Source organism: Bombus impatiens, unplaced genomic scaffold (assembly GCF_000188095.3).
Source record: "Bombus impatiens unplaced genomic scaffold, BIMP_2.2 scf_0171, whole genome shotgun sequence".
In the NCBI taxonomy this organism is placed as follows: domain Eukaryota; kingdom Metazoa; phylum Arthropoda; class Insecta; order Hymenoptera; family Apidae; genus Bombus; species Bombus impatiens.
The window spans coordinates 200,088-219,790 of NT_176590.1; the positions used below are offsets into that span (position 1 = coordinate 200,088).

Consider the following 19,703-nt stretch of genomic DNA (forward strand, 5'->3'; position numbering starts at 1 on the left):
ACGGAACGAACGGACGCGACGACGGTGTACACGTCAGGTTGTGTTCAGCCGCAGGTGGTGGTGAAGCTAGAAGCAGCAGGAAAATCAAAGGTGAGCGAGAGAATGACCAATTAGCGTGGCCAGCAGCGGCAGCAACAACGTCGGGTATTACATTAATCAGGGTGAAAAAACGAAATTTTCCCTGAGCGTATTTTCGCGTTAAGGGGGTAACCGCGACTTTCATTTAAGTTACCTAGTGGTAGCCAAACTACCCCGTAACTCATTCTCCCCACTTCGGTCGCTCGTTCACCCCTTCCAACCTCTGTTCTTTCTCTTTCCTGTGCTGTCTTCGTTTCGCTAAATAACGATGAGAAGGGAAAACGGAGGAAAAGCGGAGACACAGAGAAAGACAGCGGAGAAACGAGGAAGGGGTAGTCGGGTGGCTGGCTCGTTCACTTTGTTCATCCCCTCCTTCTGTCGTTTTATTCTTTCCGCTTCTGTTCTTCTTTTTGTTTCTCTGGCGTCTCTGTCGCTCTCTTTTTGGTCGGTGCCACGAGCGAGGTAGGCTGCCGCCGCGCAGAAGGACGAGCTGGGGAGGGGAGGGCGGCGAAAAGGAAAGGCAAGGTTATTTTAATGAGAATCCAACCCGTTTGCGGCGCCATCTCGTGTCCTCTGCCACGTCTAATGAACGCCCGTGCAAATATTATTTCGGCTTATGTACTTGCCAACTTAGAATGACTTTGGCTCTAATTAATAACGCTAAATGGTCGCGGCCCCGAAACGACGAGCTGAAACCTTCCTCGCCTCTCCGCCCGTGTTTCTTAGCTACTGCTCCGCTTCTTTCTTCTTGTCTGCCTGACAAATGCCGCGGGTGGCGGGAGAGGGGAGAGGATATTTAGATGAGGATATTTATCGAAGATACCGAAGTTTAGGGTTCGTTTCTCGCGTTTTAGAGATGGAAAATCCGACTCTGCACTTTCCCAAACATTATCTTTATTATCAAACATTAGACATATATGTTAAATCTCAGTTGTTCCGCTTCGATCATAATCTCGATAATAATTCTATCTCAATTATAATTTGCTCTAGCCGCTGGCGAAGGATCGTGACAAACGACATTTTAGGAAATCAGATCTGCAAGCTCCGAGCTAAACTCAGGACGATGTGTAATGGTAGCCCAACATTCTCGACGGCTTGGTATCCATTTCCATCGTAGCCACCGAATTGTCTTCGGGACTGTTTGAGCATTCCGCCCCGTTGGTTTGGTGTTTCATTGATCTGCTTGGCCCTAAACTGGTCTTATTCGAGTCCCTTGTCGGTTCTTTACTTTGTCGAGGCAATAAGGTTAGGCAGGCTAGGCATCGAGCAATATTAGACAGACGAGGACGGTTCGCCCAGAATCTAGGTCCTCCTCGCCAGCTCGCTCTTTCAACTGACTCACCTAACCCCTCTAACCCATCCCCTTACCTGTCCCTAAACAAATTTAATAAAGCCACGATTTCCGTGCCAATTTCAGCCCTTAAAAGATTGCCGTAGAGACTGCCGCCTCCAATCTCGACGATGTCTCTTAACACGATATATACGTATTACCGACCGATGACCTCCAAGATAAATCAATTACCACGCAGGTTTCTTGGTTACGATGCAATCAAAAAACAAATAGTTCTTCGTGAACTTCTGGCTAAATTTGTCTTCTAAACGGGACTCTAATTCTAGTGTCATTATTATGAGACGGCAAGTGGCTGAAGCGTTTAACTTGTTCTACTTACATAAACAATTATTGATGATTCACGTCGTTAAAACATCTTTGCATAATCGAGGTAATGCTATTAGCGAAATACTCGAGTCACAAGCTATAATTTAAATATCAGTAGCGATCGATCACTTAACAACAACAAGTCGCGTAAACAAATCAAATTTTAGAAGTAATTTTATCAATTTTAGAAAATTATTTACAAAATTGTAGAACTCGTATCTTGTCATTAATATTTATATCATTTACATTATTCACTAATATTGTTTAGTCGTAAATAACTGTGCAAGAATTTACGACATTAATTTTAATTCATTTTTTCAAGCTGTTACATTTTCTAAACGAACGCTCAATGTAGTCGAGCAAGTTAAGAAAATAACGTATTGTAATCATAATTGTTATTTGTCTGTCCATTGTCTCAGCCTGAAAAACAGAAGGAACTGAAAATACTATTTTCCCCTATCTTGTCTTTTCGATCTAAAGTCTCTGTTTGCCCTCTCTCTCGATTCATTCCTTAATTTTTCCACCCTGTCACATCCCCTAATTTTTCATCCGCGTGATACACACACACTTTGAAATTTCCAACGAAAGATCCCGAGATAGAAAAGAGATTCAAGATCACGCGGACGTACGCGATTTCACGGGGTTTCTTCCGTACAACTATATCACTGTCGGTAGCTCACTTCTCGGCCCCGAGAGTATTATTAGTCTTTGGAGTTAGGGAGTACGCATGGACTCGAATCTCCAGGCTCGCTCGCATGGTTAACTTCTGCAAACAGGAATTACCATTTTATTGGGCGAGTTCTGCCACCCTCTTACCGCCGTCCCCTTCCCAGCCGCCCTCTCTCTTTCACTCTTTCTCTCTCTCTCTCTCTCCCTCTCCCTCTCCCTCTCTTTCTCTCTTTCTCCCTGCTGCCGCACTTCACAGCGACCCCTAACGCGACGATTGGAATACCTAATCGTTCAGGGACCATTCAGCACCATTGTTTCAGCGAGCCGGCGTTGTTGGTGCTGTTAACGTCGAATCCTTTCACGCCCCGTCACCGCGCCCGCCCTCGCTTTTTTCCCCAGTCACCCTCGAAAAAGGTAACCAGCCAGAGCCGCGTCTCACCACCTCGCGCCTCCCGCTGATTTATGCAGTTTTTCAGATTTTCCGCTTTCACTTTTTTGTTTTCTATTATATTTTTCGCTCTTTTTGTTTTTGTAGAAGCGGATTGATCCTTTGTAGCCCCTGTGCACGATAGATGAGTTACGGGGTGGTAGACGCGTTTTTCGATTATGATTCTACCCCGCTGGTGGTTTGAGAATACTGTCGAGATCACGCTTTCGATTTTTAGGTGGCCAGAGTGGACTTGGCTTCGTTAGTTTATTAATTGGAGACGTCAAATAGCGATTTACCGTTCAGAGATTTCAGAGATTTATGTTGGAATTTTTTTCCTTGTTAAATTTTCGATAATTTGATTTCCTTATAAATTTGCGGTTTCTGTTGGACAGAAAAATATTACTCGATTGATTTCCAAATCCAAAGCGTTTTGATCAGCGAAACGAAATGCTATTTTTCTATATGCATTCAACTGTCAACACCCATTGCTAACTATATTAATCGAAACATTCGTACAGTGATTTTTAATAATTCTCTCGATTAGTTTTTATACTCTTTTACCAAAACGTTTCAACTGCTGGAATTCACCAGGGCGGTTCTTCGATTTCAATTAAGTCGAAAGTAAGACGAACAATGAGGCGCGCGGCGCCAACTTGTCCCGGCATTCTCCGCGAAATTAATTAAGCCTTAATTGAAATCGTTCTTTGAAATGCTAATTCTTTAACAAATACGCGCGGCCGCGCGCGGAACAATTAAAAATCCGTGGCTCCTCTTTCCTCCCTTTCCCCTCCTCTCTGAAAATCGTCCCGCCTTTTTTCTTTGTGCGTTATTAACGCGTGTCCATCGAACGAAACGATCGATCAGAGGGACGAGTCCCTTAGAGGAGGCGCAGAAAAAGGAGAACGGGACGAAACCGGTCGATCGATGCGCTCGAAAAAAAGGAGCCGATACAGACAGAAGGGAAAAAGGACATTTCATCAAGGGTTCTCGCAAAAACGTGCAATTTCATCGTGACCCAGGCGAATTTCCTCGATGCTCCGTGGTTTTCCGCTCTCGTGGAGCCAATGGGGAGGAAACGTCTGTTCAAACAAACGTGTGGTATGATTAAATATGTACATCAAATTTTATTTCATCACGAGCAGGTATATATACAAATAGACATTCGGGGGTGGGTAACTGTCTACGTTCTCTCTTCACCCTCTACTTAGTTTTCTCACGCCGCTTCATGGAAGCTGACTGGCAGACGAATCATCGTTACGTGAACACTTCGTATTGGAATCAAGTAGTTTGACGGATAAGACGATATTTATACGTTTCATCGAAATAAAGGAAATAGGGGACGAGTTACAGAAGTTGTAATATTTCAAAGACGACTGTTTCTGTATCCGCACAAATTCATTTTCTATATATTAACATAAAATTGGTACTAAAGCCACTTTGACGTTTCTTTCTCCGATCAAGCCCTTTGATTCCACGGTAGATCTAGCCAGTCCCCTTCCAAGATCATCGTATCTGCATACCGTAATCGTTTATTACGTAACTATATGCACAATTTTTCGCCTTAACGTATTAATACTGCAGAATATTGTTTATGTCAAAATGCGTCGCCTCACTTCGGATCTTTTCGAATCTCTATGCTACAAGAAATATTGATCTAGTCTGTGAGGGTTCGCCGCAATAACTCGATCTGTTTCGATCGAGCGACTCGCTAACAAATTTTGGAAGAATCTCGCCTCGTTAAAAACAAGACACTCGACGCTTTACGTTCATTCGATAATTAATCGAATGATCGTTCGCGCGAGCTATTTACGTTAGTTATTATTCTTCGCTCAATTTCTCATGGTCTCTCTCATCTACGTTTCGAATGAGTGGCAAGTGTCGTTCGTAAAATAGCAAATATTTTTTAGTCTCGTCAACGCTCGTTTCGCGCTCGTTCTATCCGAGGTACATGATTATCAAACAATTATGCTAATCGCATTTTCGATACAAGACCAGTTTACACCAGAAAACGATCGCTTCGACTGGCACGGGTCACTGACCCTTCGCGATTTGCACCGATTCATTTCGTCGACATAGCCATTTTGCATATTTGGACGCCCACAGAATCGACTCGAGCAACTCCCACTCCACTCACGTGATTCGTCTTGTTCTAGTAATATTCCGTAATCCCGGGAAACGTACTTCGAACGCCTGATTCGAAGGAACATTTTCGGTTTTCGTGACACCATGATTAAGATTGAGATGGAAGTTTAAAGGATTTCAAGTACCGGACACTTTTTAAATTAACTGGTTTCCACCGGGTTGATTTTCAACTTTTGATTCATAGCTTTCGATGATCGGTACTTTGAGACTGCGAAGCTTGAAGTTATGCATCGTAGTGGTTTGCAAACCACATATAACCTTCCGACCGAAATCTTTGTTAACCATTAAATTTAGAACACGAGCTTAATAAATGTAAATTTCGGAATCGTGTTCTAAATTTGGCGAGCATTTAATTTCCAGTCGAAAGTACCGTCTACGTTCTTATCGTAACTCGTGGCTTCGATGCCGAATCTTTACGTCACGAATCTGTACATATTTGTCGTTTGAACGTGCCAGATCGTCAATCGCATCTCAGAACGCGCGCAAAATAAAACTTTTGTCCACACGGTTCGATTCGAACATCGTTTCTCGCGGTCTTTAACCTCGTTTAAAATTATACTTAATATATTACTTACTGAGTTCGTATCGTTCAGGAAGTTAAGGGAGGGGATCCTTCGTGGCTCTCGAGCTAACTGAAACGAATCGTCTTTGCATCTTACAGCTATTCTCCATCCGCAACGCACTACGAAAAGTCTCTGAACCTTTTACTTTTCTCGTTTATTGCACTATAATCCTGAACTAGTTCATACACGGTACCAAAAAACCGACCATCCAATGGAACGGGACATTCGAGCTCGATACTTTTCGATAATCAAACATCTCCTCTTGCTGCTTTTTATCTGTCATCGCCGAGGCTACTCGAACGAACGGCTCCATCGTCCCGTATCAAAGAACGATATAACAAATTTGATTTATCAATCAGCTAGGGTAATAACTTGGCCCAACGAGAGAAAGACTAGCCTTCCCCTCCTCTCGTTCTCGATTACCACTGAAAATTAGTACTCGAACGCGTTAATCGTCCCTTTCTCTCGGCGAACGTTATTCGCTCTTGTACTCTTCGGCGTATTCGATAACCGATAAAACGGCTTCAACGTCGGGATAAAAACGACCAGTTCACGAAGTCGTCCACCGACCGTAGAAAGAGGGACGAGAGGAACGTATTTGTCGATCCGTCTGCCTGTTACCGGACAGTTTCTTCGTTCTGGAAGGATCCAGTCGTAGAGAAAGCGGTAGTTTCGCTTCTCGTCACGCCGGCGGTGTTAGAAGCGCGGCCACGGCCAGCCTGTACTTAGATTCATACTGCCTTCCTGGGTCGTACGTTAAACTTCAGACCATTTGCAATCCTTTGGTAATGCTCTCGACGTGCTCCTTAGCTCGCATTCTTAGAGCCTGGATGCTCGTTGTGCGCGGATCGTGTCCTGGAGGACTCGGTGGCGCTGCTGCAACGTGACCTCCGCTTCCTATGCTCGTCATTCCTCCGCTTAGGGTACCTGTCAACCGAGAAAATCATTTTTGTTTCATCTGGCGTTCGATTAATATCGTTATAAATTCTAATAAATACTACGAGTAGCAAAATCGAGTTCACATTTTCGTCTTAAACGAAAGCTGATCGATGCAACTTTATGTAATGATAAGCATAGAATGACGGAAATTTTAGTGTCGAAGTTGAGATCTTGAATCGATTTTTTCAAGTTAGAGAATGTCGTTGCTTAGAATTTAGGACACTAAATTTTGGAATTTCTCAAAAACTGTGCAGCAACGTTCAGTAGGTTCCGAAGTAAGTTCCTATAGCAATTTCAGAAAATATCGTTAGAATAATAATTTTACCTGGGACTGCGCTTCCAACGGCTCCGACGTTTGGTGGTGACGGCAGTCGTCTCGGAGACGTTAGATAACTGGGATATCCTGTGTGAGGTGCAGCCAGAAAGCCAGGAAGAGCACTTAATAGACCTGGAGGAGTGAGCCAAGGATCTCCCGGTAGACCCAAAGCCGGGCCAGCTACGTTTCTGCAACGAAAACGATATATTTCAATCGATACGTTTATTCGCCAATTTATACATATATACATTAACCCAGATATGCTTGTCATGCTTCCAGAAAGTTAAATACGTACAAAATATATTCCCCGTCTGTTTCATTATTTTTGCAGTATAATATAAACAACAGCGCTATCGGAATTTAATCGATACATTCGATTTAAATCTTAAGCAAAGAGAAATATTATTTTGAAAAATTTTGTAAGAAAAAGAAAGAAAAAGAATTGAAGAATATTTAGATTAATTATTATTTTATATGCAAGGTGGTTGCTAAATGGTGGTACAAGCGGAAAGGGGGTGATTCTACGCGAAAAAAGAAGTCGAAAATATAGAATAAAAATTTTTCGTTTGAGACTTTGTTTTCGAGAAAATCGACTTTGAATTTTCGCTCGGTACGCACGCACTTTATCACGTTTCGTTATAACGTTGTCTCGATGGAAAAATTTAGAAAAAAAAAAAAATAAAAAAAGATTTGTATTCTATATTTTCGACTTCTATTTTCGCGTAGAATCACCGCCCCTTCCGTTTGTACCACCAGTTACCAACCACCCTGTATACATATATTACTCAGGAATATCTAAATTAATACTATAATAAATCATATACAATCATTGAAACGTTACCTCATATTGGCTGGATGATGGTATTCGCTGAGGCCGAGTCTCGCGGCTTCCATCTTCTCCTGTCTACGCCATTTTGCTCGCCTATTCTGAAACCACACCTGAAACATAAAAACACGCAACCATTTATCATACATGCGCTACACGCTAAATGCAGCTTCGCTTTCGTATTTCGCGAGAAGTCGATCGCAAAAACGTTCGGTTTCGTGGCGATATAGCGAAACGAGGTTACATTCGCCATTCGTGTAACTTTCAACGGAAAGTCATGCATTCGAATCGTACGGTTTTGCCGTCGGAAACAGAGAGCAGTTACGTGAAAAGCAGCAAGTTCATCGTGAAGTTAGTAGTTGGAAAAATTCTTCTTACACGAATCGAATGTTGGGAGCTTTACGAAGAGCTTCGAAAGGAGAAGACAAGCCGCGAGCGAGAGTAGCCAGAAAATGGAGTTCCTTTGGCGAGTCACGATACCGTGCAGGCGAGAAAAGTGGCTAGCAAAGCTCTCTTATCCTCTTTCTCCGATTCCCATTCTTTCACACAACTCTCTTTCTCCCTCTTACCTTCTCACCCTAATCTTCTGTCTTTCTTAGTCTCATTCATCCACCCTATCCGTGGCATTCGTTTCTTCGAGTTGGCTGTCTTGCTCGCTCAGAAATGGGAAAGGAGAGTTGCGGAGAAATGTCTCTGGGCGGGGCGGTCCACCCCTGGAGGCAGCACGGGCCAAGAAAAGGAGGTAAGAAGAGAGCTCGTAGGGTGAGAAGAATCCGCGCGGGGACCACCCTTCTTCGACATCAAGAGAGTAACGAGGGTAACTGTGCGGGGTGAAATCGAAAGTGAGCGACGTGACGGCGCTCTCACCGATCCCAAGGTGGACCGAAAGAAGGGCAGGAGAGAAGAAACGCGGCACTCGTGACACTCGAGGAGGGAACGAAAAGGACGGTCGGCCATGTTGATTTCTTTATTGTAACATGGCTGCTGTTGGCAGCCCGCTAAAGTCTATCGCGATAAGTATCGGCTGCTGGCTTCTCGCCTTATGAATTATTCAGCGCCGCAGAGACACGCCGATACCCCCTATTCCGTTTTGATCCGTGACGAATGTACGGGAGCGAGGGAGAAAGTAAATTTCAAGAGGGAGACCAAGACGTGGAGAGAGGGAAACGTCGATGCGAACGATCGGTATGGACATCCTTTTTTTGGCTCTGCTCTGTGAAATCGCATCGTCACGTTTGCGTACGTTGCCATGCTCGCGCGTTCGTGCTCGTTGTGTACGAACAAATAATTGGCTCGTTAAGCATCGAAATACAAGATTTAAGGACTAAAGCAAAGTGCTGTAACACTCGTAGGTTTTTCGAAATTTAGGCAGAAACGTGGATACATTTGTTTTGGAATTCGAGAGACGCGAGAAACGTCGAGTATCCGAAACCGTGTTCCTCTCGAACGACGCTTATCGAGTTTCATTTTCGAGAAATTCCGATCGTTTACACGACCGTCGGCTTCCATCGGCGCGTTTGGATACAACGAATAAACCAATCGGATTCGCGCGGGAATCTGCAGATCCTGAAATCGGATTTCCCAGCAAGACTTCCGTCGCAACGAATATCCTGCTCGTCTCCGGTGGGCCGCGAGGAAACGCGCGTGCGTCTCCACACAAACTATATCCTATCTCGTCGACGTCGTCCCACGTCGACCTAGACGATATCGTAGCATTTCTCTCTATCTCGTTTTATTGTGTAATCCACTTCATAATTTCCCGTTTAACTCCCTGAATTCTCTCGTCATCTCCCTACTATCTTTTCTCTCTCCTTCTCAATCTACTTCACTCCTTCCACATACCGTTTCGTTGCAACGAGGAGAAGTGTCGCGTTCGAATAATAAATAACGAATAAATTGAATGTCCCGTCGTCATCATCGTCGTCGTCGTCGTCGTAGCAGACGATCGTGACGAAAGAGAAACGGCTAAAAATACGGAAGGAACGAGAGCATCCGTGTTAACGGGATAACTCTGGTAAAACAGCAATGTTAAAGGGGCGGAGGGGAACGGATATCGAGGCATTCCCGGGCTCATCAGGGCGATATTCCACTCTCGAGGACGAGAAGCAATTTTCTTTCCTGGCTCCGTAGATGAGGAAACGCCATGGACAAGATGCCACGTCGAAATGATGGGAAAATAAGCGAATTTCCCTTCGTATCTCTTATATATCCACTTCTTCCCGTCTTTCATCCTTCCACCGTCTTGTTTTCTCTCTTTGTTTCGCTATATATCCATCTTTCTCTCGGTCTCCACCCCCTCGAACAACGACGCCCGTCGTGTATATAAGAATCGTACCCTCCTTCTCTCTTCCCTTCTCTGCAGAAGGAAGGTGAGTTGCTCGTTGGTGGCCGGAATGCTTCGTCTATCCTTTCTTACTGTGTTTCTCTATCGCTCTCGTTCCTCTCTCGCGGAAATATAAAGAACAGGGCTAACGCGGCTTAACCATTTTAGGTCGTAAATTTATTAGAGTAGGTACTTCCATCTTCTCCATCTCCGACCCATCATTCTCCGCCCACCTTCTACGTTTCGCTCCTCATCCTTCGGCTTTCTTCTTTCTCGGCCAGTCAGCCGAGCCATCCGTCCATCCATCCATCCATCCATCCATCCACCCACCACCTTCTCGATGCAGCGCGACGCTCCTCGGCAATGATATTGCCAAGGTAAACTCGCTTAGACGATTTAAATGCAAGAAAATTGGAATAAAATGGAAGTAATTTCGAGATTAAAATTGCACGTTGCGTTTGCCTGCGTGAACGCGGTCTGCCCGCGGGGTGCTCTTCCCAGAGCATCCACGACAACGGATTCTGCAAGGAGAAAGCTGCTTTTTTCGGATTTGGTAGCTGTCGATAATTTAAAATTTCTTCGATCGCTTGTTACATGTGTAGCATCTAGAACTTTAAACGCTTTATCGACAACGAACTTTTACTCCGAACAGCGACCTATTTTTGGGAACATTTTTAGAAGATGGAAAAGAACATCGATCGCTTCTATTTTAATTACTTTAAAAAACACGATGCACGTGCGATATTTACGTATCACAGTACGATTACCTTCCATAAATAGATCGCGACTTTCCATACACTCGTGCGAAATTCGAAGGAACAGAGATACATGAAACATCCGTGGTAGCATTCGCGTTGTAATATTTAGTGGGCGAAACAAATCTCTTTCGGAGCAAGACGTAATAAAGCTTTTTTGTTGGTAAACACATCGACTGAGATATTAATCGAAACATTAAATAAAAAAGAATATATACATAGCTTTTAACTACAAAAGAACTACAATATTCTTCGCTATCAAGAACCGAGCGTCGTAACGATAAAAAGGAAATGATGGAACAACACGCACACATAGCTGAGATGTAATACACTACGATGGCTGCAGAGAGGTAACGGTTGCACGATTTTCGTTAACGATTTTCCCTTCCATTTCGCGCGCTGGTTACGCTCGAAACGCGGCCGAAATCACGTTCACGCCAAGCCCCGTTACTTTCGACAGAAAACCACTTTGCTAGGTTGGCGCGCTTTGCAGTTGGACCCGGAAAATCTCGGTCCCCGGTTTCGGGGAGAAAAGAAGCTAACAGAGTGGTCGTTTACAGGGAAATATCGACGTTAACGTCATTCAGGCGGCCGCGTAACAGCTTTCGTCGATCACTATCGCTATACGGTGACGAGACAAGCTCGTCGAGACCCGCGTATCGCGGCAAAAATCACTTTTCCATCCGGTTGTTGCCATTTCTTTCATCCCCCCTTCCTTATCCCAGCTATTCCCAATCATCCCGCCAAGTTCGAGAGCGCATCGTTCCGGGACGATGATCGCTTTATCCTTGCCGACGACCCACGAATTTGGATTAGCGCCGGTAAAAAGGTATTCGAGAGCCGCTCACGCCACGTCGAACTCATTGTCGTTCGTGCTGGTATTAACAGATTTCACCTATTGTTCGACTACTATGGTGGCCTTAAGTTTGCCGAAGGAGTTGCGAACTCGAAGAGGTGTCAGCGTGTGTTTCACGCGTCTGCGGTCTCGCGTTTACTCTTTAGGTTGCAACTCTATACTATTTTCTGTCGCACCTTCTAGATAGTTCTCTGCAGGAAGCTCGCGAAACTTCAATTAATCGATGCCGCTTTTTGCAAATTTGTCAACTTTAACTCATATTTGGATCTAGGATTCAACGTTCGTTTGTTCAATTTTTTGTGCACGAATGACTTACACAGCTTTACTCGTAATGTCATCACTTTTCGCCACTTTTCAAGTTAGGATACTAGTCAGACTCGCGTCTCCTTCTATGCTCAATATGTATATTTCACGTCACGACAGTTTCATGCGAGTCGTAAGCTCGATACGCGGTTATCTTCGCTATATTCTATATATAGTCCAATAAACTGTCTCGCACAATGGTGAGAAAATTATTATTACAAAGAAGATCAATCTTTAGCAATCTACACATATACGATATATTTAATAACGAAAATAGTCATTGATTTTTTAAACTTTCTAAAGTGTCGTGAACCACACGGTTAAATAATAATCTAGATCTTGTACGTGAATATGTAATTATATATCCTAAACAAAAATTATAACTAAAGACAAAGCTCTATTTTGCAATAGAATTATACCTCAGCAAGCGCATAGAGATTGAGGGAAGATTCACACAAACAATGCATTCTCCCTACCACAGGTACTGTAAAACGGACCGGTGTTTCCAAATGCAAAAAAGGTACGTTGGATATCATTTATTTCTCCTTCGAGTATATTACAAGTTTATCAAAGCTCTATCGTGGACGTAACGCGACACAGGAAAGGGATAGACGGGAGGCGGACACGTTTCGAATATAAGGCTAGATTCCGGTCCAAGGCACTGTGACCGTGGTATGCATAGAGAAGGGAGATGTTTGGAGAGGGTTGGAGTCTATTATTCAGCGTGCTTTTTATACCCCCCTCCCAGAAAACCACTCTCCTTCTCTACCCTCTAGTCCTATACTATTTCCCCCTTCTCCTTCGAGGCCCTGTCAAACTGTCGTGCAAATTCAATTCTATACAGTCGTTCTCATTTCGATTCGAGTCGAAGGCCGTGGCAGAAGCGTGCCGAGCAGAAAGGGCCAGCGCACAGCCTGGTCGTCTATGCACCCGCACTGCGGATACGTTCGAGGATAATTGACGATGCGGCGTGACTCGTGCAGCGTGCGAGTTAAATCAATTCCACCGGGTGGAGGGTGGTCAGTTTCTAGTTAAACGGAACGAGCTGGTTCGCTGATCGGTCCGACTTTCCTAAACGTTTTGATTTTCCACGTGATTTTCCGCCTATTCCCACGGCCATCCCGATCATCGCCTATATTTCTTTCTCGTTATCCAACGCGAATACTTTTTGCCTCCGATCGATTTCTAATTCGTGGATTTTGTGTTTTAAGCTGAGTATATAGGTTTTACACACGAGCTGTTCAGGAGCCGAATTCTGCAGTCAACTCCGGAAATTGAAAGATATAAACTCCATTTTCTCGAATTTATCTTGAAATTTATCTATTCTAAATTCGATATCGTATTCGTTCGTTCCTCGAGAACTGAATGTTAATCGCGCACTTGTGTCACGAAACTAAGTAATTGATAAAAAGTGGAGTTATTCAATTTGATCCTTGAAAGACCAGAATTTATTTAGATGTAAATAGGACAGAGATTTTTGTTTAAGCAGAGAATTTGTTTAAGTAGAGAGGGTTTGGAATTTGAAGGTAAACGTGTTAGGATAAAGGATGAGCGTCACTGGGAAACTCCTCCAATAAAGCCACCCCTGTCGTTGCGTGTAATCACCCTTAAACACTCCAACGCCCCGGTCTAACCCCAGCGTACTGCGATACAATACTAATGTGCTACAAATAACATCCCAAACACGAGGCGATTTCACTTCTACAATGAGGCTAAACGGTTCCATGTACGACAACGACGGATACGAAGGCATCGGATCGTTCGCTCGTTGTCGAGAGGATCCTTGTACACACCCGTTGCCGAACAATGAGCCTTGTTGTGCGTTTCTTTTCAAGGCAGATCATCGAGGATCGTTTTTGTCAGGAAGTCAATCGATGATGAAACTGTAGAAATTATGTGCATATATTTCCTGATTTCGTGGTAAGAAATACAATTGAGAATTCGATTTTTAACCCACACGTAGGCGATCAAAATGCTGCAGCTATCCAACAAATGCATAAAAAGGTTTGAAATTTTTGCATAAGTCGACGTAAAAATATATAAAAAAAAAAAAAAATAGAAATTTAGCACGTGATATTATAAAAATATAGAGAAAAACATAGGAATATTCGATTTTAGAGATTTCTTGGAATTTCCTATATCTCGTTCATCTCAAATTTTTCAACAGTATTTGAATCAAAAGGATATAACCTATGGATTTTAAACTACAATTGCTAATCTATCGTATTTTTATTTATAACTCTTACAAATAGATGCAACAAACTTTTTGTATCTGTATATCCACGCTAAAGTTGACGAAAACATAGCATCTGATCGAAAGATAGACAATAGCAAAAAGTTTCACGATAAATTTATTAGATACTTAAAATTTTTAACGATGCCGGAGAGCCGTGTTTGCTTATGCTGTTCGCTGGTATTTATCGAGCTCAAAAATAAACAAACGAATATTCTGGTTATTTGATTAATTGTAAAGAGGGAGAAAGAGAGAGAGAGAGAGAAAGGGGGAGACACGATTATGTAAAGTACCAAAACGATATTAATCGCGGTTAAACAGTCGCTTAATCGATGCGCTTAAAATTGTCCTACTTTGCTTTCCTGTTCTATTTGCGACCCGTTCCGCGCCATTTGTACAGTTGGTTCTTCTATCTTTTTAATGGCGAGTCAAGTACCGAGAATAAATGTTATTAATACGCCCCGAGAGGACGCGGTCTTTTCAGATAACAAAGGATTATTAGATTGCAGTTAATCTAAATATAGAAGGACGGAAAGTGAAGGCAAATGCTGGTATAATTCTAAAGGAAGAGGAAACCGTGCGAGCCAATGAGAATAATATACTGGCAATTACGTGCAAGGGGCTTGCTCAACGTTTCCTTTTCCTTTCTTTCCTTCGTATGCATTCCTCTCCTTCATTTTTTCGTTCAAGGATTATGAACGATCGACTTTCTCAATGATCGGAGAAACACGGAAGTGTCAAGAACACGAATCATGCCCTGAAATTCGATCCTTCTTATTAAGACCCTGTCGACGTCGAAAGAAAGAGGGGTTTAAATCGAACGCAGAATACAGGGGCTGGCCGTTACCGAGGCAAAAATAGTTCAAAGAACCTGTGAAAATTCTGCAGCTTTTCTGCTTAAGAAAATACCAATCGATTCTGGCAATAGTGTGTTAAGCATCTGTATACACGTTATTTCGATCAACACAGGTAACCTTTTAATCGTTACATTTACATACTACAAAATAGAATTACGCTTTAGTAATTACACTATATGTTCTACATTAGTAGACACATAATAATATTCTCGTTAGTATTATTCGTTTTGTTAAGATGCTCGTAAATATTAAAACTGGTTTCGTACGAATAAGAGAATATTCATTGATCAGGATTTTGTACTTGTTCCAAAAGATTTAATACATTTACCAAAAGTAAAGTTTGTTGGAACTATTTACAAAAGTTGTAATAGAAACACTAGATTAATAAGTATGTATTGAATTTCATAAATTGATTTAAATCGTATTAAAAAATTGGGCAAGGATTAAATGGATTCCAGCAGATTTCTGCAAGATCTGGATCTGAATTGTAAAATTCGAATCGTACATTTTGCAATACTTGCTATCTAAATATCACTGCTTGCATTAAGTTCTTTCTCTCTAATCAAATCTCCACAATTTAATCGTCCCCACACGAATGTAATTCTTACATTCACAATCGACACTTCTTTCGTTCGAGTTTACAAAACCACCAAACATCCGGCACGAGCACAGCTATCAACGTTCTCGTTAATTAACCATCCTCCAAGTTATCCGGGCCGTTTGAACCGCAGTCGAATCGCGGCGAAATCAAAGCCAAGGATCCTTTATCCGACGGCGGAGCTCCGGCTGTCATCAGCCTCGTGGTCTCGTTTTAAAAAGTCGGTCACAATGCGAGGTGGCCGAGACAACGGGCCGCGCCAGACTCCGACCTAATCACGAGGGTGTATCGCGTGAATGAGCCCCGCAGAAATTCGGCAAATTAGCCTTATGGCCCTCGTATTTTGACACCGCGCGTTCATTGTCCCGCCGTGTACTCCCTTTCTCGCTTGCCAGCCGCGGAATCGGATTCAACTGAATGCACCCTTTGTCAGCGAACCTATTTACCAAGCAATATGCTCGTAACCCCGACACGAGACCGACTTCTCCCTTTTTTACTGGATACACCCAAAGACTTGGAATTTTCTCGATGGCTGCACGCGCACGTTGGACCGTTTCGCCGCCATTACGGAGAACCGACGATCACAATGTCGATCGACTTTCGCGGTTGTCTACCATTCTTATTCTTTTTTTTTTCTCCCTTATTTTTGAATGGAAAATTGCACAAAGAAAGGAATACGATTGTTCGTATACGGCACAAATGAGTAACAGGATGCCGCATCGTTGTAATGTTGTAACATTTGTGTACAAAATATGCGAATCGTAGTGTAGAAAATATCAATTTTCAAGGTTAATGGCGGACAAATTTTCAAAAATCGCACCTACCATTCATTGACGCAGGAGTTTGCGAAAAATATCGCTGTCAACGCGACTACAAAGGAAATTAACGGCTACCAACCGGTGAACCACCCCCGATTACGATAATTGGAAGCGGAGAACGGAGCAAAAAAGTGGAAAAACCGCGAGAACGGGCTGAATAAAGGAACTCTTGCGCAGCCGGGTGCAGCGTGGCTGCACGTGAAAATCCGTCGCCGATGTAATAACTCTAATAACTCGTAATAAAGCCCGGCTGGAGTCATATTAGCGTCAGGAGCACGCGTGGGCGCACAAAGGGCGGCCGCCCTCGACAAACACTGTGACTTTTGATGATTATTAACTTCACGGGCCAGCCACGTCGACCAGGAGATGAGTAACGGAGGGAAAAGGTGAAAGGGGAGAGGATCCGTAGGCCCTACACAGTAATCTGTTGCCCCGTAGGCTTTTCTAGTCCTGCTTTCTACCCTTCTCTTCTCCTTCCTCGTTTCACAGAGATCCCTATCTCACTCGCTCCCCCTTCGTCTCTCTGTTTCACCCTTGAAGAGCCAGTCAGCCCTCCTACTACCGCCTGGGAACCAAATTAATAGTTAGTTCTACTGGATATATCTCGAATTCGGTGTATTCCCCGGCGAGTGACCCACCAGCTTCCCTTTCCTTCCTCCTTGTCTCTGGCTGCGTTTGACATCGGTTACTCGTTAAAGGGCCGCGCGATATCTCGATCAAACGAACCTCTTGCGGCCCTCGAATGGGGTTAATTGAACGGGATCGCAGAATTGATAATTTACGGTGCCCTTTGCACTGACCAACAGTTCTTACTCGACTGTTTTCGGTAAACGAGTATATATATACATATGTATAACGTATGTATACATTCCCGGGAATTTAAATCGGACTATGGTCCGATATCCTAGTTTTTATGCAAAATTTAGTTCTCCTTAAGTTATTAGTGTATATATACATATGTATGTATAATATGTAAATAAGATCGTGGGCCATCTATTTAGAAAAGTATGAGTGAAATAACATTTGAGAAGGCACAGAGATAAGACGAATATTCCCTTATTATCATACAATGCTATACGATTCTACTTATAGATACGAAATTATTTTATCATTTTCGTAATTATAATGAATCTACGAGATGTAGCTAATCAGATCTAACTTCTTTCCGACAGCCTTCTTTTATAGCGATATTTATCAGCACTCATTACGATATTTGAAGAGGAGAATTAGCTCGCTAACTAGGTTTTATTCTTTCAATCATGTCCGTGTAAATACGAATGTCTATAAAAATCTATAGTGCAAGTAATATTCGAGAGAGATTACTTTTTGCCCGAAAGCATTGTTCTAAATTCCCTTCGTTGTGCAAACGCCGCTCTGTTATCTCTCTTCGGAGAACAAAGTTTTCCTCGTTTAAGAAAACGAAGGCTACTCAGATCGTTTATCTCTAGCCGATCGTTCAAACGATTCAAGGAAATCGACGGATACGAGGCGGATCACGGGACAGTTTAGTGTTACTAATCCCTCAGGGGCGCGATTTCCAGGTTGCGCATTCATCGTTCTGCTCGAGTCTCGGTTGCCTACCTGGCGATCCACGTTGGGACGTTCACGACCAGAAATCTCGAACTCTTGAAACGGATATATTTTCACGAAGTGACATTCATCCCCGTCGGAGAGAGTGGCTCGGTTCTGCCTTTGTAAGGGATCCCCTCACGGTTGCATTTTGCATCTATGCGCCGGTGTCCCGGAGATCCGTGGAGAGCCGCGCATGCAGCGGCAAGAAATTCGATCTTAAACCACTCCGGAAAAAAAGGAGACGAGCCAATGAAGGCGAGGAAAGGAGGGGGATAGAGAAAGAGGAGAAGGTGGAGGGAGAGGGGGGTAGAGAGGGGGAGGGGCAGCAGCAACCAGTGGAATTGAATACGTTTGTACCTGAGCCCGACAATGGGCTTCGTAATTCGATTACAAGGACCGCCAGCTAATTGTTAATTGCTGGCCTCAGGACCATATGCCGACAAAGGTTTCATAACATTATATGGAATATTAAAACGAGCAGGCACATGCGTGGATTTTCTATGCGTGTGCCCTACATGAAGGCCCTTTGCTGGCCTCGTAACGCGGTTAGGCAAAACCACCGCCACTGGTTCCAGGATCCAATTCCTTCGTGGGAAAAGCCTTCTTTCCTTTCTTTCTTCTTTCGCTCGTTAATGTGTACAAACTTCGGCTTCTTTCCGTCCATCTTTCCTATTGATAATCCTGATTTTAGAAAATTTAGTACGTGTTAATAATTAATTCCTCTAGATGTACAACTTTTAGAGAACTGTTGCTTCCCTTATATCATGTCTCCTACTACTGATTTTAATCTTACAAAATTTCTTCCAAACACAGACTTTTCGAGGACCACGTAGTAACAGGTTAGAAACGAAGACTTTCTGTAATCTATCGACGATATTATGTCGGTAGAGAGGGGCCGGATAAGGGCGCGATAGTCTTTGGGGAAACAAAAGAACGCAGTGATACGATAACTTTCTTCTTGTCCGCAATTAGCAAGATTTAATCATGCTCGCGTGTCATGCGGCATATCGTTAGAAGTCTCAACTTATATGCATGCAACGTCGCTCTTATCGTCTTCTTTCCATCGAACTCCAAACGCGTAGTCCTCTTTTCTGAACTCGTTAACCAACTCTCAAGGACCGACTCCGCCGCAATTAATTATCCTCGTAATTACATCTGTAATTTGCGTCGAACGACGCTTGCTGACGAGTGCAGCCTTTTTCCAGCCAACTCTGTCTCTTTCTCTCTCTCTCTCTCTCTCTCTCTCTCTCTCTCTCTCTCTCTCACACACATATTCGCTCTCCTCGAGGCTCATCCCGCTTAAACCCGCTCGCGCATTTCGTACCCTTGGTGTTTAACGGCTAATCTGCCAAATGAAGTGTTTTTGTGTTTGAGCACAACACTTCGTCTCAATAGAGGAGCAAAACCGCCCTCGGGAAAAGGGTTGCTCTGACATGATTGATGCTCGAGGGGGCAGAGCAAGGGTCCGCCAACCCTTTTTAGTCAAGCGCTAAACGGAGTGCTTAATTGAGCCACAGACCTCAGAACCTCGGACAGCTAATCTTCCGAACGTATTTACAGAAAACGATGGACCTTTCCTCTTTCTTGTTGCTCGTATGCCACGTTTCTTTCGTCTTTCGACCGTAACTCAGTTTTTTTGTCCTTACTGTTGGCTATAGCATTTTAGAGCAATATTTTTATTTCTAAATCACGAGAGTTATGTTTTTAACGGCGCCATGAACTGTTATCGGTTTATCGAATAGTAATAACGGTAAGTCGTGACAAGTAC

The 19,703-nt window shown here is 43.3% G+C and overlaps 1 protein-coding gene across 1 annotated transcript in view; it reads right to left on the reverse strand.

Annotated features, from left to right (window-relative positions):
- Positions 1 to 3,938: 3,938 nt before the first annotated feature.
- Positions 3,939 to 19,703, reverse strand: part of LOC100741334 (retinal homeobox protein Rx1-like) — a 45,739-nt gene continuing 29,974 nt past the window's right edge. The window contains exons 3-5 of the mRNA XM_003487613.3: positions 7,636 to 7,733; positions 6,804 to 6,982; positions 3,939 to 6,466 (exon numbers count right to left, since the gene is read on the reverse strand). Of these exons, the coding sequence (XP_003487661.1) occupies positions 6,303 to 6,466; positions 6,804 to 6,982; positions 7,636 to 7,733 (441 nt within the window). The 3' untranslated portion in view covers positions 3,939 to 6,302. The remainder of the gene's footprint in view (positions 6,467 to 6,803; positions 6,983 to 7,635; positions 7,734 to 19,703) is intronic.